Source organism: Leopardus geoffroyi, chromosome B2 (assembly GCF_018350155.1).
Source record: "Leopardus geoffroyi isolate Oge1 chromosome B2, O.geoffroyi_Oge1_pat1.0, whole genome shotgun sequence".
Taxonomy (NCBI): Eukaryota; Metazoa; Chordata; class Mammalia; order Carnivora; family Felidae; genus Leopardus; species Leopardus geoffroyi.
The window spans coordinates 144,392,925-144,408,260 of record NC_059332.1 but is presented as its reverse complement, the minus strand read 5'-3'; the positions used below and the strand labels follow the sequence as shown (position 1 = coordinate 144,408,260).

Here is a 15,336-nt window from a genome sequence, read left to right as displayed (position 1 = left end):
AATAAAAACATTCTTGCCTGCCTGCATTTACACGTGACCTGTATGTGTGGTGAACATTTTATTCTTTCCCCACAAACGGGTCAAGGGAAGGACACTTCAGGGTTGAAACACAAGAATGCCAGGTTGGCATTCTTTGAAAAGCAGAATTATAAAATCTGGGGGGGGGGGGGGGGGTGGGGGAATCAAAACAAGCGTGTATCCCCAGTGTGCTCGCTGTTGTTTGTAGACTGAGGCCGGTGGTAGAAACCGCAAACCGCTCTGAATCCAGACAAGAGCTCTGACCCAAGACCATGATTCACATCACACTGGCGAGCAAAGCCAAATGCGTGTGCGTTCTCTGTAGCACCTTAGAGAGGAGGTTGGCTGCGTGGGTGAGATACGAATATATTAATTTCCTGGACGCTTAGCCTACCGGGGAAAGATTAACAGGCCCGTGATACGTGAACGCTCTCCGATTTCTCCCTGGGTGATACAGAGGAGGGCTTGATTGTGGGGTTGGGGTGAGGTAAGGCAAGCTCTTGGGGAGTGATCTTACCACACACACGACATCTGGCCCTGTTTCTTGCTCAGGGCACCTCGGGAGAGCGGCAGGACACATGTCCGCTGGAGGAGGGCACAGTTGGAAATTAGCCTGGCCAAGTAAAAGGCTGGATCAAAGGTTGGTCTCATTCTAAAGTAAACTCCCTCCAACCCTCTGACTTTTGGATAAGAGCTGAACTGAGCCGGCCACGGCCTCACTCGGGGCCACTCGCACCAGCCCGGGGAAGAGCATCAGGACTCCTGCCTCCGATAATAATGCCAACTGTGGATGACATCCTAGAGCACATAGGGGAATTTAACTTCTTCCAGAAGCAGACGTTCTTTCTCTTAGCTCTGCTCTCGGCCGCGTTCACCCCCATCTACGTGGGCATCGTCTTCCTGGCCTTCACCCCGGATCACCGCTGCCTGAGCCCCGGGGTGGCCGAGCTGAGCCGGAGATGCGGCTGGAGCCTGGCAGAGGAGCTGAACTACACAGCGCCGGGCCCGGGGGCCGCGGGCGAGGCGTCCCCTCACCAGTGCCGCCGCTACGAGGTGGACTGGAACCAGAGCGCCCTCAGCTGCGCGGACCCCCTGGCCGGCCTGGCGGCCAACAGGAGCCACCTGCCGCTGGGCCCCTGTCGGCACGGCTGGGTGTACGAAACGCCCGGCTCGTCCATCGTGACCGAGGTGAGTGAGTGCAGGACTCAGGGCAGGCGAGAGCCAATACACTGGCTTTTCTTAAGGGAGAAGCCAGTAAGGCCTGGTTCTTACGCTGTCTGGACGTGATTTGGGGGCTCAAAGGATCTTATAAAATCCTCATTTCCGACAAGAACATGGAGCCTCTTATTTGTCTGGAGGATGAGTGAATTAGTTAAAACTTCGTCAAATTCTGGCAATAATGATTCCAGTTTATGTAAGTTTCAGGGGTAAGAAACAAGGAAAAGCATAGCCGAATTCTTGGACATAATTCCAGGAAAAGGAAAATTTTTAAGCCTCTTTTTTCTGGAGCCTGAAAGTTCATGGAACTCACCTGAACGGTGCCTTACCATGATACGATACATTTTTCTCTTGATAGCTACTTTTTTCTCTTGGATTTGCTCAAAATGTTTGCATAAAAACCATCTGGGGTTGAAGTTTCTGCTATGGCGCTATTGTTTTATTAAAAACTACAGTCAACATTAATATCTAATTGTGAAGCCTCCTTTTAATAAATACAGAGAAAACAAAAAAAAAAATGGGGACCTGCTTTTATTGGAGGCAAACCAAAATGGGAGGGTGCATTTATTCTGAAAATACAGAGAAAGCCAGCTGCCTGGCTTAATTTAAAATCACTGCTTGGGTAACGTGAAGACATTCTGTATAAACAGACATTTAGGTACTGGGGCTTTTCTTTTTTTTTTTTATTAAAAAAATTTTCTTTAATGTCTATTTGCTTTTGGGAGAGAGAGAGACAGAGACAGAGACAGAGGCATACCCAGGGGAGGGGCAGAGAGAGAGAGAGAGGGAGACACAGAATCCGAAGCAGGCTCCAGGCTCTCATCTGTCAGCACAGAGCCCGACGCGGGGCTCGAACTCACAGACCAAGAGATCATGACCTGAGCTGAAGTCAGAGGCCCAACCGACTGAGGCACCCAGGCTCCCCGGTACAGGAGCTTTTCTTAAATGGTCCGATGCTTACATGAAACCGTAGATAGAGATCACAGATATAACATCATACAATTTCAAGAGGCTTTACAACGTCGCTAATCTCATCCCTTCATACAGAGATGAGAAAACTGAGGCCCAGAACAGAGAAAAATTTTGCCCAAGGCCACAGAGTTAACAGCTCACTCTAGAAACCAAATTTCCACCTGTTCCTTCAACATTGCCTCTTGCTCCAAATGAGAGCGAATGTAGCAGGCTGTGAAAACATTCCAGATTCCCTTACTATTTTTTTAAATGTGTATTTATCTATTTTTGTGAGAGAGAGGGAGAGAGCATGAGCAGGGGCAGGGGAGAGAGAATCCCAAGCAGGCTCCATACTGTCAGAAGGAGCCCGATGCGGGGCTCGATCTCACGAGCCACGAGATCATGACCTGAGCTGAAATCAAGAGCCGGAAGCTTAACTGACTCAGACACCCCCCCGACCCCGATTCCCCTACTGTTAAAGAGACAGCAAAGAGACGCGGAATACCCCAGCTCCCTCGGGCCAGCGTTGGCATCCAGCTTACACACCCATTTGCTTTTTCGTATTAACATTAGAAAGGGAAAATGGAGCAACATGGAGTACTTACCTGATTTCAGCTGGTTTCGCCAACAACAGATTTTGGCTTCATGACATGCTTCTAGGTGGAAGCCTAAATAGATCGTGGGACAAATCTTTTGGTTGTATAAGGAAAATTCACATAAGCAAAAAAAAACAGTTGGTTTATTGCCCTTCATCCACATCAGCTCAAGGCAAGGAATATTCGAGGAGTTCCCTGGGCTGAGCTGTGTCTAACAGGATTTTGTTTTCTCTCCTGACCCGGGAAACCTCTCGCCCCTCGGCAGTTTAACCTAGTGTGTGCCAGTTCCTGGATGCTGGACCTGTTTCAGTCGGCTGTGAATGTAGGATTTTTTATCGGTTCTGTGGGCATCGGCTACATAGCAGACAGGTGGGTGTCACACAAATGTGGTGGAATTTAAATAGTCCCGCAGGTCCGGAAAACGCGAGGATTCACCTGCCCCTGCTTGAATAGCATCCTTTCCCAAAGCACACAGACCACAGTTTCCTGGCCTCATGGCAGCCATCTTGACAATTTGAGACGTCTTCCACTGCTTTGATAACCATGGCCGACGTGTCTGTTTTCTAATTCCCTGGGGTCACAGAGGAATGTTCTATATTGGGCAGCAGTTTTTCCGCGTGGACTATCCAGAAGCCTAGGGTTAGAAGGGAGAGTAATAAATGATTTGATCCCTTTTGTGATCCCCAGTTCATTGGCCTCATCACTAGGTCCCCATTCATGAACCATCAGGGCTCCTAAGCTCTCCCTCCTCTGCCTGCGTCTCATAGACCCAAAGCCAGTGTAGACCTGCCCTGCAGCTGTCCTTGCCTAGCCCATTGGGTCACAGAATTCCTGATAGGGATCCCGGGGACAGATGTAATTGTAGGTACGGAACCTAGGTTATAATCTGGTAAAAGGGACACAGGGGCCGTCTACCCTGACAGAGGTAAATATCCACTATCACAATGTCAGTGTTCCCGGAGAGAGACGAGGAAAGACCTCTGTGTGTGGAGCATACAGCAGATGGTCCTCTGAGGAGGTCCGGTTCAGGGAGCTAGTTTTCAGTGAGTCGTACTAATACAATGAGATATTTTTCGGAGTCCTCAAAAGAGAAAGGAACAGCAAAATTTGCTTTATACTTGATACTTGAGCACTTGAAATACCAACTATTTATTGGGTGTTCTCCATGTGCCAGGCACTGTGCTCCAGTGTTTGAACAGTATCATTCTCGCAAATAACCAGAGCTAGTGCTATGTAACTATATAATAAATACATATAATCTAGGTAAACACGCTTTATGCTTATTGCTTTCCCCAACTAGATCTGTGGTAGAGATAAACCCAAACCTGTATTATATTAAATGTAAGCAGAATATTTTCTTTGATGATGCTATATGGTCAGGCTGGATGGAAACTTGCAAATGAGTTAAAGATTGGTAACAATAGTTAATCCATCCCCTCCCAGGGGCATCTGCGTGTTCACAGCCCCGGCCCACTGTGGCGGCGGGAGGGAGAGGGGATGGCAGTCGAGGCCGCTGAGCCACAGGGCAGTCCATCCATCGCTCCACTTCAGCAACTGTCTGCTCCGCCCTCCTTCAAAGGTTCTTCCTGGGATTTTGTGTGGGAGGCTTGTGAGGTAAAAAGGAAGGTCATTTGCTTTTATTTTCATTGCCCCACAACCAATAGGTCGATGGTTTGGAGATGAGCCCTTAAGTCAAGAGAGCTGCAGGCAAGGGACGGTCTAGAGTGTGTGGCTGTCCGGCCCCCTGCCTCCTTGCCCCCTCTCCACTCCTTCCTTCCCATTAGGTGGGAATACTAACACTCAGCTGCCAGGATGGAAGTGAGCAAATAGGTGACTGAACGTCTCGGCTGGTTAAATAAATGAGTTAATTATTCTCACCCCACTCACAGAGAAGGAGACAGGTTATAATTCCCCACTGACAGTGCATTCCTGACTTATAATCCTGAGTCAATTATCCACCTTCTTGGATGACCTCATCTCATTATTTTGCTCCTATTGTTGAAATCTTCTATGTAAAGTTGATTACTCACTATTCTTCCCCAAAAAGCTATATACAAATCTCCATTTCTTTTCCTTTTTTTTCTTGAAAGAGAGAGAGAGAGAGAGAGTACAAGCTGGGGAGGGCAAGAGGGAGAGAGAGGGAGAGGATCTGAAGTAGGCTCCATGCTCAGTGAAGAACCCAACGACGCGGGGCTCAGTCTCATGACCCTGAGATCATGACCTGAGCTGAAATCAAGAGTCAGACACCCAATCGACTGAGCCGCTGGGCGCCCCCATTTATGTTTCTTAAATCGTCTGAGTTTCTGTTGTTTATTGCCCCTTCTTCTGTTCTACTTGCATATGCGGGTGAGAGTCTGCAATAGCACAACAGCCGTTGGATTAAAAAGAAAAAGCAAGTTATCTTTTGCATAATTAATGCTTTTTTCTGAACAATATTCAGATTCTATACAATGGTACAAAATCTCACGGAAAATCATTTCGTGCTACGGATTAAACTAACATTAATAAAATCGATTGCTTTCTGTGATGCTTTTTAAAGATATGAACCAACAGCTGATTAGGGTATCTTTTAGAAGAAAACCAGGAGGATATTATGAAAAGGTTGCAAATAAGAATACTGAGTTTTACACCATGTCAACTTTCTGAAAGTCAGCTTTGCTGATGGAAGGGAAGAAGGAAGGAAGGGCATGTGTTAGAGAATTTGAAAACAAGCCCCTAATAATATGTCTAACTTATGTCATCATTCAAACCTCCTAAAGAACATTTTTTAGTATCACCTGATGCAAAAAAAAAAAAAAAAAAAAAAAAAAAAAAGAGTAATCTCTCACCAATTCCAGATTTTTTACTCTACTGGTGGGTAATTGTAAGTTCTGTATTTAGTGGCATGCCTGTAAATGTTTAATGACTGGCTTTCTGAGGGATAAAGGCCTGGTGTGTAGAATTTGCTGATGTCCCTGGTGTAAGTACTCCCACGGTGGTCCATTTCAAGCTACCAAAGTGAGGTCACTGGACACAGGGTTGACCAGAAATAGGCAACATTGTATGGTATTTCCACTGTACGGATACAGCAGACAGAGGTAAATAATCTCGTGAGCATAGATAATGGCCGAACACGAAAGAGTAATTAGGAAGCAATGTTTTGCATATTTATTACACTTGTTTTTAATCTAATTTCCTTAATTTTAAGTTTAGGATTTAATTTCTAACAGTGGCTGTGTTTAACAATTAGCTTGCAAATCTTCTGAGATCCTAATGACCAACTAACAAGAGCCAGCCCCCACTCCTCTATATTTCGTGATGGAACTAGATCCGAGCAGAATCGGAGTCTCAACGGGTCATAGTCAAACTTACCCAGCTATGTGAAATCTTCCAAAACAAGTTCTCCACTACCGACCATGTGCCAGGCACTGTACTGGGCACACTGATGTGTTACAGGTCATTTAGACTCATCACAGCCTTTTAAACATGATTTTGTTATTCCCAGTTTGCAGATGAGGAACCTGAGGCTCGGTGAAATGAAAGCAGTGCCCCCCAGACATTAATGTGCATGTAAACCAGCTGGGAATCTTGTTAAAACTCTGATTCGGATCCAGCAGGCCTAGAGTGAGCCCCGAGCCTGCATTTCTAACCCCTCCTACACGATGCGGATGACCCTGCCCACATTCTGAGTGACAAGTAGTCAAATACGTATGAAGCCAGAAATACTGGAATCCACCCCCCTGTCCTGTTTCAGCTCTTTGTTTTTCATTTAACCACTTACGTGGTTGTGTTGCAGGCAGAAAAAGTCCCAAACCACTATCCCAGATCTCCAAAACTTCTCCCAACCATGCCATAGTTTTGGAATGGCGTCGTGACTTTATTTGGCACGTGTCCCCCACTGAAGTTTTTCTGCATCACAGATTTGATTTTCTGAAGGTTTTCATGCTCTCAGTTTCCAATGGTAAATATTCCCTCTTATCAGCCACAGGATTTTGTCCATCTACAGGAGCATGACTAGTATGGGAGGCCCAGGTCAACTTGGGAAGCTAAAGAGCTATCACCTGAACAAATGTTTAAAGACTCTTTCAGGGTAAAGGAAGGGGTGTGGGTAGGAGAACACGGGAGAAGAAAGGCTAAAACATTTTGTCAAGATGGGATTTTGGAAGACTTTGAATAAAAGGCCAAAGAGGCAGATATTTACACTGGGGAACGATTGACTGAGAATTAAGAAATCAATGGTCCAAACAGTGTCTTAAGAAGTTTAGCAGTTTAGGGGCACATGGGTGGCTCATTCGGTTAAGCGTCCAACTCTTGATTTCAGCTCAGGTCATGATCTCACCGTTTGTGACACTGAGCCCCACGTCGGGCTCTGCGCTGGCAGCATGGAGCCTGCTTGGGATTTTCTCTCACCCTCTCTCCCTCTCTGCCCATCCCCAGCTCATGCATGATCGTGCTCTGTCACTCTCAAAATAAATAAGTAGTCATAAAAAAAAAAAAAAGAAAGAAGTTCAGCGGTTTACATGTATCACTCATGAGAATGCTTGATCTTTCAATTTCCGATTTAAAGCATTAACATTCCCCGATAATTGTTAAGGATGTCGTGGATTCTTTTCAAACGGTCAGCTGGTATTGAAATGGTCGCTAGGACGTAGTAGCCTAGGAGCAGAGTAACTATTAAAAAATATTCAGCCACCATCAAATGTGCAAAGGAATGACATAAAACAGTCCGTGACTTGAGTTTGCAGTGGATAAGTAAAGACTGCCTTCTATGAAGAATCTTTAAAATACCCATTAACAGCCAACTAGGACGATTCTTAGAACCAAACAAGGCGGACGCGATGACAACATGAATTAGCAGTGCTCTGTCCCAAGTCAACTCTCAGACAGCCTGCTTGACACACAGAAGGAAAGACATGGGGGGAAAGGAAGCCAGTGTCTCTAGCTCTTTCCGTGTAATATCTCACTTAACCCTCTTGTCGACTGGGTAGGACAGGTCTTTTCCAGCTGAGGAAAGAGAAAGGTTGACTAACACAGACATCGGAGTAATTGGTAAGGCCAAGATTCAACCAGGTTTCAAAGTTTTCCCCTCCTCTGTGTCCTGGGACCCCCTCCAGGTCCCTAAGCTGATGAAAACCCAAGTCTCTCAGATAGAATGTGAAGAAGCTAACCTGGGGTACTCCACGACAAAGGCCCTCCGCCCCCGCAGCTGACACCAGAGACCATTTCCGGGGAGACATGCAAATACCACAAAGTCCAAAGGCAGTACTGAAATTTTTGTTTTTCCGAAAGAAAAACTCTCTGGGGCGGGCAGTTGGTGGAGACTGTTGGTGCAGAGGCCCCAGCTTATACGATGATGGAAGGCCCAGATGGGCCCCTGGGTGGCCTGGAAGAGTCACCCCCTGCCTGAAGACCCTCCACAGTGTGAGACTGAGAAGGTTCTGGGGCCCTGGGGTGAATGAGGCATAGAATTTTCACAGAGTGCCCTGGGGAAAAGTACTAAAGTGAACTGACCTAAAGTCAGGGATTCTCCCTAGGTGGGCATCAATCCGCGTCTCCTGAGTTTGCCTAATTCAGAGCCAACCTCCTCTTGAGACTTCCATAACTTCTGTGCATTTTCTACAGCCTTCATGAATCTAATCTAATTCTATTTTCTCTCCTTGCAGGTTTGGCCGTAAGCTCTGCCTACTGGTTACGATCCTCATAAATGCTGCATCAGGCCTCCTGCTGGCCGTTTCCCCAAACTATACCTGGGTGTTAATTTTCCGTTTGATCCAGGGGCTGGTCAGCAAGGCAGGCTGGCTTATAGGCTACATCCTGAGTAAGAATGTGGCTGCTGCTTGGAGAATTAAGTGACATTGTGCCAAAATCCATAGGAGAAGGGAAGGGCTGGGCCCCAAAACGGACCCAGCTTCAAGAAAATGTTGAGAGATTTTTTTTTTCTCTATCAAAAGTATTTCTAAAATCTTTTCAGCAACTCAGTCTACATTCTTTCTATAAAGAAAACAATGAAGGCAGAAATGAGGGTAAACATACCATCCAGATTCTAATATAACTTTTTAGGAGAAAGCTTTCTATACCCGGGGGTGTTACATACAGAGAAAAATCTAGCCCTCCAGGGCTATACATAAAGAAAATTCAATGGTGAGACATACATCAGCTTTATGAGGGACTTCACTGTTTTGCATAAATGGATTCTTGCAAACCACTGTTCTCCTCAATTTATATACAAGAAAACGGAGAATATAAGCCCCGTGGGCAATCTAGATTCGACAGCCATTTGTCTGACCAGGAATATCATTTCATCCCACACACTGGTAGCCAGTTATGCTTAAACTCCACGGAGTCCGGGAGAATACTTGAATCCCAGTAAATAGCAGAGCACCTTTAAAGCCATAGTGAGAAAAATTAGCACCATGATTAGATCTGGGGGATTAACGCCATCATTACTTGCCCCTGGCTACATTCAAAGAGCATCCATACAAAGGGAAACGGGAGCTTTGAAATCCAAACCATCACCATCATAAAACTCTCATTCCCCATGAGAACTAGAATATGAAGAGCTGGAATATGTGTGCTTCAAATTTCACCTGGTAAAGTTCATTTGGGGAACTCTGTGAGATGCAGAAGGCTACTGTCTTGGTAGGCACCTCCCTAATGTATTCCCAGGCAACAAAGGAATTCATTAATGTACAGTTATTCAATCAGTAATTGGTTTTTAGAACACATGATGTGTAGAAATATGTGTAATTTCATTGTATAAATTTAAACTTCAGCCTTCTGCCCATTGATCTCTTCTCCAGTCCCTCTGAATGTCCTTGAGGTACACCTTGCTGCTTGACCTCTTCCCTCCCCACCACCCTCAGACCTCTCCGCGGCCGCAACCACTTTGAAAGGCAGATATTTCTATTTATTGAGCACTCACAGACTTTTGTTTAACTCTGTTTTAAATACTTTTTGAGAATTTGCAGTAATTCCTAGAAATATTTTGGGGGCGCATTTATATTTGGTTTATAAATGGTTGGCGTCTTGAACACGATTACTAAACATTTAAAGCAAAAGGTCTGTGGCTCGTGGAATATCTGGAATTGAAGTTCCAGAGTGTTTGCGATAACGAAATGACTATCCCCTAAATCCGCGTCCTGCAGACGTCATACATCTGTCAGGGTGGAGCCATGGAATGGGGTAAAGCTGATTCGTATACCACATGCAGAGCTACGCTGCCAACCTGGCTCTCGGAAAATAAAGAGCCCTGATTTGTGGAGTTGTCTGCTACCTAAGTTGTAAATACTCCCACCATGACTGAGGTTAATGGGTTTAATGACCAAGTTGCAGAATCCCTGAAAATTCATAAAGCGGTTCGTGCAAGCCAATGCTAGCAGACTCCAATCAGTTGGGAAACCCACTGCTAGGTTTCCAAGACATTTACATGCATTATTAGGATTGGCAAGAAAATACTTAACTCATATAAGAGATGTTCATTTACATAAGAATCTTTACAATCTCAATTCAGTGCTTGATCCATTTATTCACATCTTAAATTACCCCTGCCTTACTACTCTAGATCAAACTTTTGCAATTAGAAACAACTGGGTTAGGTTAAAAAAAAAAAAAAGCAATCACATGGGGCACCTGGGTGGCTCAGTCAGTTAAGCATCTGACTTCGGCTCAGGTCATGATCTCGGGGTTTGTGAGTTCCAGCCCCGCATCAGGCTCTGTGCTGATGGCTCACAGCCTGGAGCCTGCTTCGGATTCTGTGTCCCTCTCTCTCTCTGCCCCTCCCCAGCTCATGTTCTGTCTCTCTCTTAAAAATAAATAAACTTACGGGGGCGCCTGGGTGGCACAGTCGGTTGAGCGTCCGACTTCAGCCAGGTCACGATCTCGCGGTCCGTGAGTTCGAGCCCCGCGTCAGGCTCTGGGCTGATGGCTCAGAGCCTGGAGCCTGTTTCCGATTCTGTGTCTCCCTCTCTCTCTGCCCCTCCCCCGTTCATGCTCTGTCTCTCTCTGTCCCAAAAATAAATAAACGTTGAAAAAAAAAATTAAAAAAAAAAATAAATAAACTTAAAAAAAATGTTTTAAAAAAAAGCAAACACAACTTAAAAAAATAAAAACTTTGGATTGCTTCAAAAAAACATTTTTTTTGCATGTATCTGAAATCCAGTCACATTTTCCCCAGAAATTATTCTATCGATCAAACATTTTGCTCACACTGGCAGGCCTTTCCCCCTCACCCAATGTGGAATTACAAGATCTTATATTAATACAACAGCAAAATTATAACAAAATCAGTCCCAAAGAACACTTAACATTATTCAGAAAGTTGTATACAACATTCTAGAGCTTGGACTCTTTTTTGAGGCTGGCACTCTAGTTTCCCCGAAGTTGGATGGCCAACTCCCTGTCCTACTGACTTGCGTTGACCGTTTGGATTCTCTCTGCAGTTACAGAGTTTGTCGGGCTGAGCTATCGGAGAACAGTGGGCATCGTTTACCAAATGGCCTTCACCGTTGGGCTCCTGGCGCTGGTGGGGGTGGCATACGTGCTTCCTCACTGGAGGTGGCTCCAGCTCACTGTTTCCCTGCCCAACGTCTTCTTCTTGCTCTATTACTGGTAAGTCCATTTGGAACAAAAAAGGAAATAACTTGAACTATTTTGTTTTCCTGAAAAGGCTACCTCTCCTTAATGCACACCATCCTTCTGTATTCCAAGGTGTCCTTCACTCTTTCCCTTCATGGAAAGCCCAGGTCAGGGTTTCAGGGATAAAAACAAAACAAAACAAAAACAACGACAAAAAAAAACCCATGAACTTCAACGTGTCTTGCCCTCTGGAAATCAAATGTCCTTTTGCTTTGGGCTTAAGAGTTTTATAACTCACATCTTTTTACATTATTAATGTGGTGTTTAAATTAACTTTTAGTGGCTGTAATGCCCTTGGCAGAGGTTGACAATATTACTATTCTCATTCCATCCCTGCTCAGAGGAGACTTTAGCGTGCAAGTGTTACCACTTCCCACATCCCTGCCCAAGGCACACATCTCCAATCAATCCAGCAGTCTTTATCCCAGATCAGGCAGACCATGTCAGTCAGAGTCGCCAGGACATGTGAAACTTGTTTGTCACACCTGCCGGGGAAACCGTGGAAACAGCAGAAACTATCAGAAATTCCTAATGCGAGTTTACGTGAAATAAAACAAGAGGGATGTTAGGTTATCGTGCAAATCCCTCTCTCAAGCAACAAACCACTTTCTGGACATAGTCACCTGTTCCTCCTAGAGTCATCCTAAGAATTAAGCATCTCAACCCTTTCCAGAAAGCCTGGCTCTCCTCCAAAGTCCAGTCAAACTCTGAGAGGGACCCTTACCTCCCTCCCATATCCATTCTATCTCCTTCACATCTCTGAAGCCACCCCCACGATAGACTCACCCTGGTTTCTTTGACATTCGCTCTTCCATATCCTCCAATGCATGTTTCACACTCCATTTCTAAAATTAGCTCCACCGTTTCTAAAATTAGCCTAAAAATCTTTCAACCGTTTTGTTTTCCTGATGCTTTAGCATCACAGAAAAGGTGCACCTCTCATCCAAGTTCTGATCACCTCTGATGTGTTGCTTCTTGCCATTTTTACTCAATAGAATCAAATTTCATTTACTTCCAATTCTGCGACCTCCGTGATGGGACTACATCATCGAAAATCAGTGGAGATATAGAGTAGAAAACAGGTGTTTAGGGGGAAGAGTGGAGGCAAAGAGGTTAGGTAAGGGACTATCGTCATCATCTTTGCAAGAGAGACAGAGCCTGAGTTAAGACAAGTGGTGGCCTATGAAGAGGAGAAAACTGGAAATAAGTTTCATCAGCGAGCAGGGACAGAGCCTGGTGGAGACCAAATGGGAAGGTTTAGAGAGAGGAGGTGCCTCGTGGGTGGAGTGGAGGCTTCTGTGTCTGCACGTGCTGAGATAAGGAGCACAGGAGGAGGGGTGGGTTTGAAAGGAGGGATGATGAGGGCGAGCTTTGGACACGCTGAATCTGAGATCCATCTGGAAAGGACATCAACGTGTACACGGCCAGGGGCGGTTGAACCTGAGGATCAGGAATTCAAGAAAAATCCCCCTGTTGGTGGGTAGGGGATAGAAGCAAGGAGGAAAGGAGCAGAGCCCGGAGAGGAAGCGAATGGGGCAGAACACAAAAAAATATATACTAAATTCTGAAAGCCTAGCTGAGGACAAGGAGCCAGGACAGAAGACAGAGGCGGTGCCATGGCTAGAAGGGGTAGGGGGTGGGCTACAGGGGCGGAGGGGATGCAATGGTCACCAGAGGAGGGACTCCATGCAGGCTGACCAAGGCCAGTGGGGGGCCCTGTCCCCTGCCCAGTGGCATAACTCTCATGTCTCTGTAACCTTCACGTTTCACTGCTTGTTGGGATCAGCTGTTGACCTGACACTGTGAGACTGGCATGTGTGTCCCAGTAGCTGTCAGCTCTTAGAGGTGAGGTGACATTAGAAGCCCTCTGGCACAGCTTCCTGCCCAGGGCTGGAGCCCCAGAGCAATGCCCCCAGAGAATCATTATTCAGCCTCTGCTTGAAAACTGTTCTCGCTCTTACTCTGTCATCAAGCAAGTGACTTCATTGCAGAACCCAAAGCTCGTCTTCAAGAGACTTCTCATTGACCTGGAATTTACCTTCCCGGCATGTTTACCCAGGGTTCCTAATTCTGCACTGAGAGCTTCAAAAAATTAATTTCTATTCTACTGGACAGCTCTGTACCTATCTGGATATGCCTCCGAGGATCCATCCAGACGTTCCACTGGGAGGCTAGCCATTTCTGGCTCCTGTCTTCTCTGACGTGGCTCCCAGGTCCTCCTTGACCCTTCAGCTCGCTTGACACCTGGCTCGGCTGACGCTGCTTCTGGGGGTGTGAGCGACTGGGCTGAACCTGTGCGTCAAATGTGATCTAGGAAAATCATGCTACGGCATCACGGCAGAAAGGATGCTCACCGTGAGCTGTGGATTGGCCGCGGCCGAGCACCACATTTCTGTTCCTGATGTTGAGCCTTAGCTGAGGAATTGGACTTGATTCCTCTCTCCATGGCACTCCCACAAACATCCATCCCGAGTTCCTTTTGGGCCCTCTCAGAGCAACTTTCTCCCCCAGGGTGAGGCCCCAACATGGGGCCTTCCGGACTCTATGCCAGAACTCCCACCAGGGCGGTCCTTGTACCTCCTTCCTGCCAGTCCTTCTTCCTCCCATCGACCTTGAACCAGCTAATCCAAGAATACTCTCCAAACACAGATCCAGGTGGCTAGAGTCCTGCTCCAGGAGGTACAGGGCCACCCACCCCTTGTCCTGCCAGATCCAGCAATCTGGCTTTTAAGCTCTGCTACCGTCTTATCTCAAACTCTTACCTCCTTCCTTTGAGAAATCAGCTCTCAGAATAATATACGTAAAATACTTGGTTTCCCCCGTGAGGGAACTGCATTCTGCTGTCCCCATACCCCGCAGATCTCAGCACTTGCAAAGCCCAGCTGACCTGCCTCTCCTCCCTCTAGCACAGGGCTGCCTGGGCATCCGGTTGACCACCGGGGACTCTGAAGAGGATGCCCCAAAAGTCTCCTGCACAAGGCTGAACAGCATGTGGGGGAGGAAAAACCCACGTAGCCTCTGCAAAATTTTAAAAAATTCTTTTCTTGTGAGAGAACTTTGAAGACTGCTTGTCTCAGCAACTTTCAAATATGCAATACAGTTCTATTAACTGTAGTCACCGCGCCATACGTCACATTCTCAGGGCTTCTAATTCTTTTGTAACTGGAAGTTTGTGCCTTCTGACCCCCTGCCCCCATGTTGTCCACTTCCTCCGCCAGCAACCACCCATCTGTGCTCTGTATCTATGAGCTCGGTCTGTTTGTTTTGGATTCTACACATAAGTGAGATCATGTGGTGTTTGTCTTTCTCTGACTTATTTCACTTAGCGTAATACCCTCTAGGCCCACCCATGTTGTCAGATGGCAAGACTTCATTCTTATTTATGGCTGAATACTATTTCATTGTGTAATATACACCACATCTTCTTCAGCCATTCATTCATCCATCCCCGGGCACTTAGGGTGTTTCCATGACTTGCTGAAGTAAACACAGGAGTGCATATATCTTTTTGAATTAGTATTTTTGTTTCCTTCTAATAAATACCCAGAAGTGGAATGGCTAGACCATGTTGTGCTTTCTATTTTTAATTTTTTGAGGAACTCCACACTCTTTTCCATAGTGGCTGTTCCAGTTTATGTTCCTACCAACAGTGCATAAGGGTTTCCCTTTCTCCACACCCTTGTCAGTGTTTATTGCTTGTCTTTTTGAGACTAGCCATCCTAACAGATGTGAAGTGATATCCCCTCGTGGTTTTGATTTCTATTTCCCTGGTGATTAGTGACGTTGAGCATCTTTTCATGTACCTGTTGGCCATTTGTATGTCTTCTCTGGAAAAATGTCTATTAGGATCCTCTGCCCATTTTCCAAATCAGATTTTTTGGTTTTTTGCTATTGAGTTGTATGAGTTCTTTATATATTTGGGGTATGAACCTCTTAACCT

General features: G+C 45.9%; 1 protein-coding gene across 2 annotated transcripts in view; it reads left to right on the top strand.

Moving 5' to 3' along the window:
• Positions 1–473: 473 nt before the first annotated feature.
• LOC123609258 (solute carrier family 22 member 2) overlaps positions 474–15,336 on the top strand; it is a 31,643-nt gene continuing 16,780 nt past the window's right edge. Inside the window, exons 1-4 of one of the 2 annotated variants that reach the window (XM_045500207.1) lie at positions 474–1,206; positions 3,049–3,152; positions 8,426–8,580; positions 11,201–11,369. In XM_045500207.1, the coding sequence (XP_045356163.1) occupies positions 796–1,206; positions 3,049–3,152; positions 8,426–8,580; positions 11,201–11,369 (839 nt within the window). In that variant the 5' untranslated portion in view covers positions 474–795. The remainder of the gene's footprint in view (positions 1,207–3,048; positions 3,153–8,425; positions 8,581–11,200; positions 11,370–15,336) is intronic. The other variant, XM_045500206.1, reaches the window with a different exon arrangement.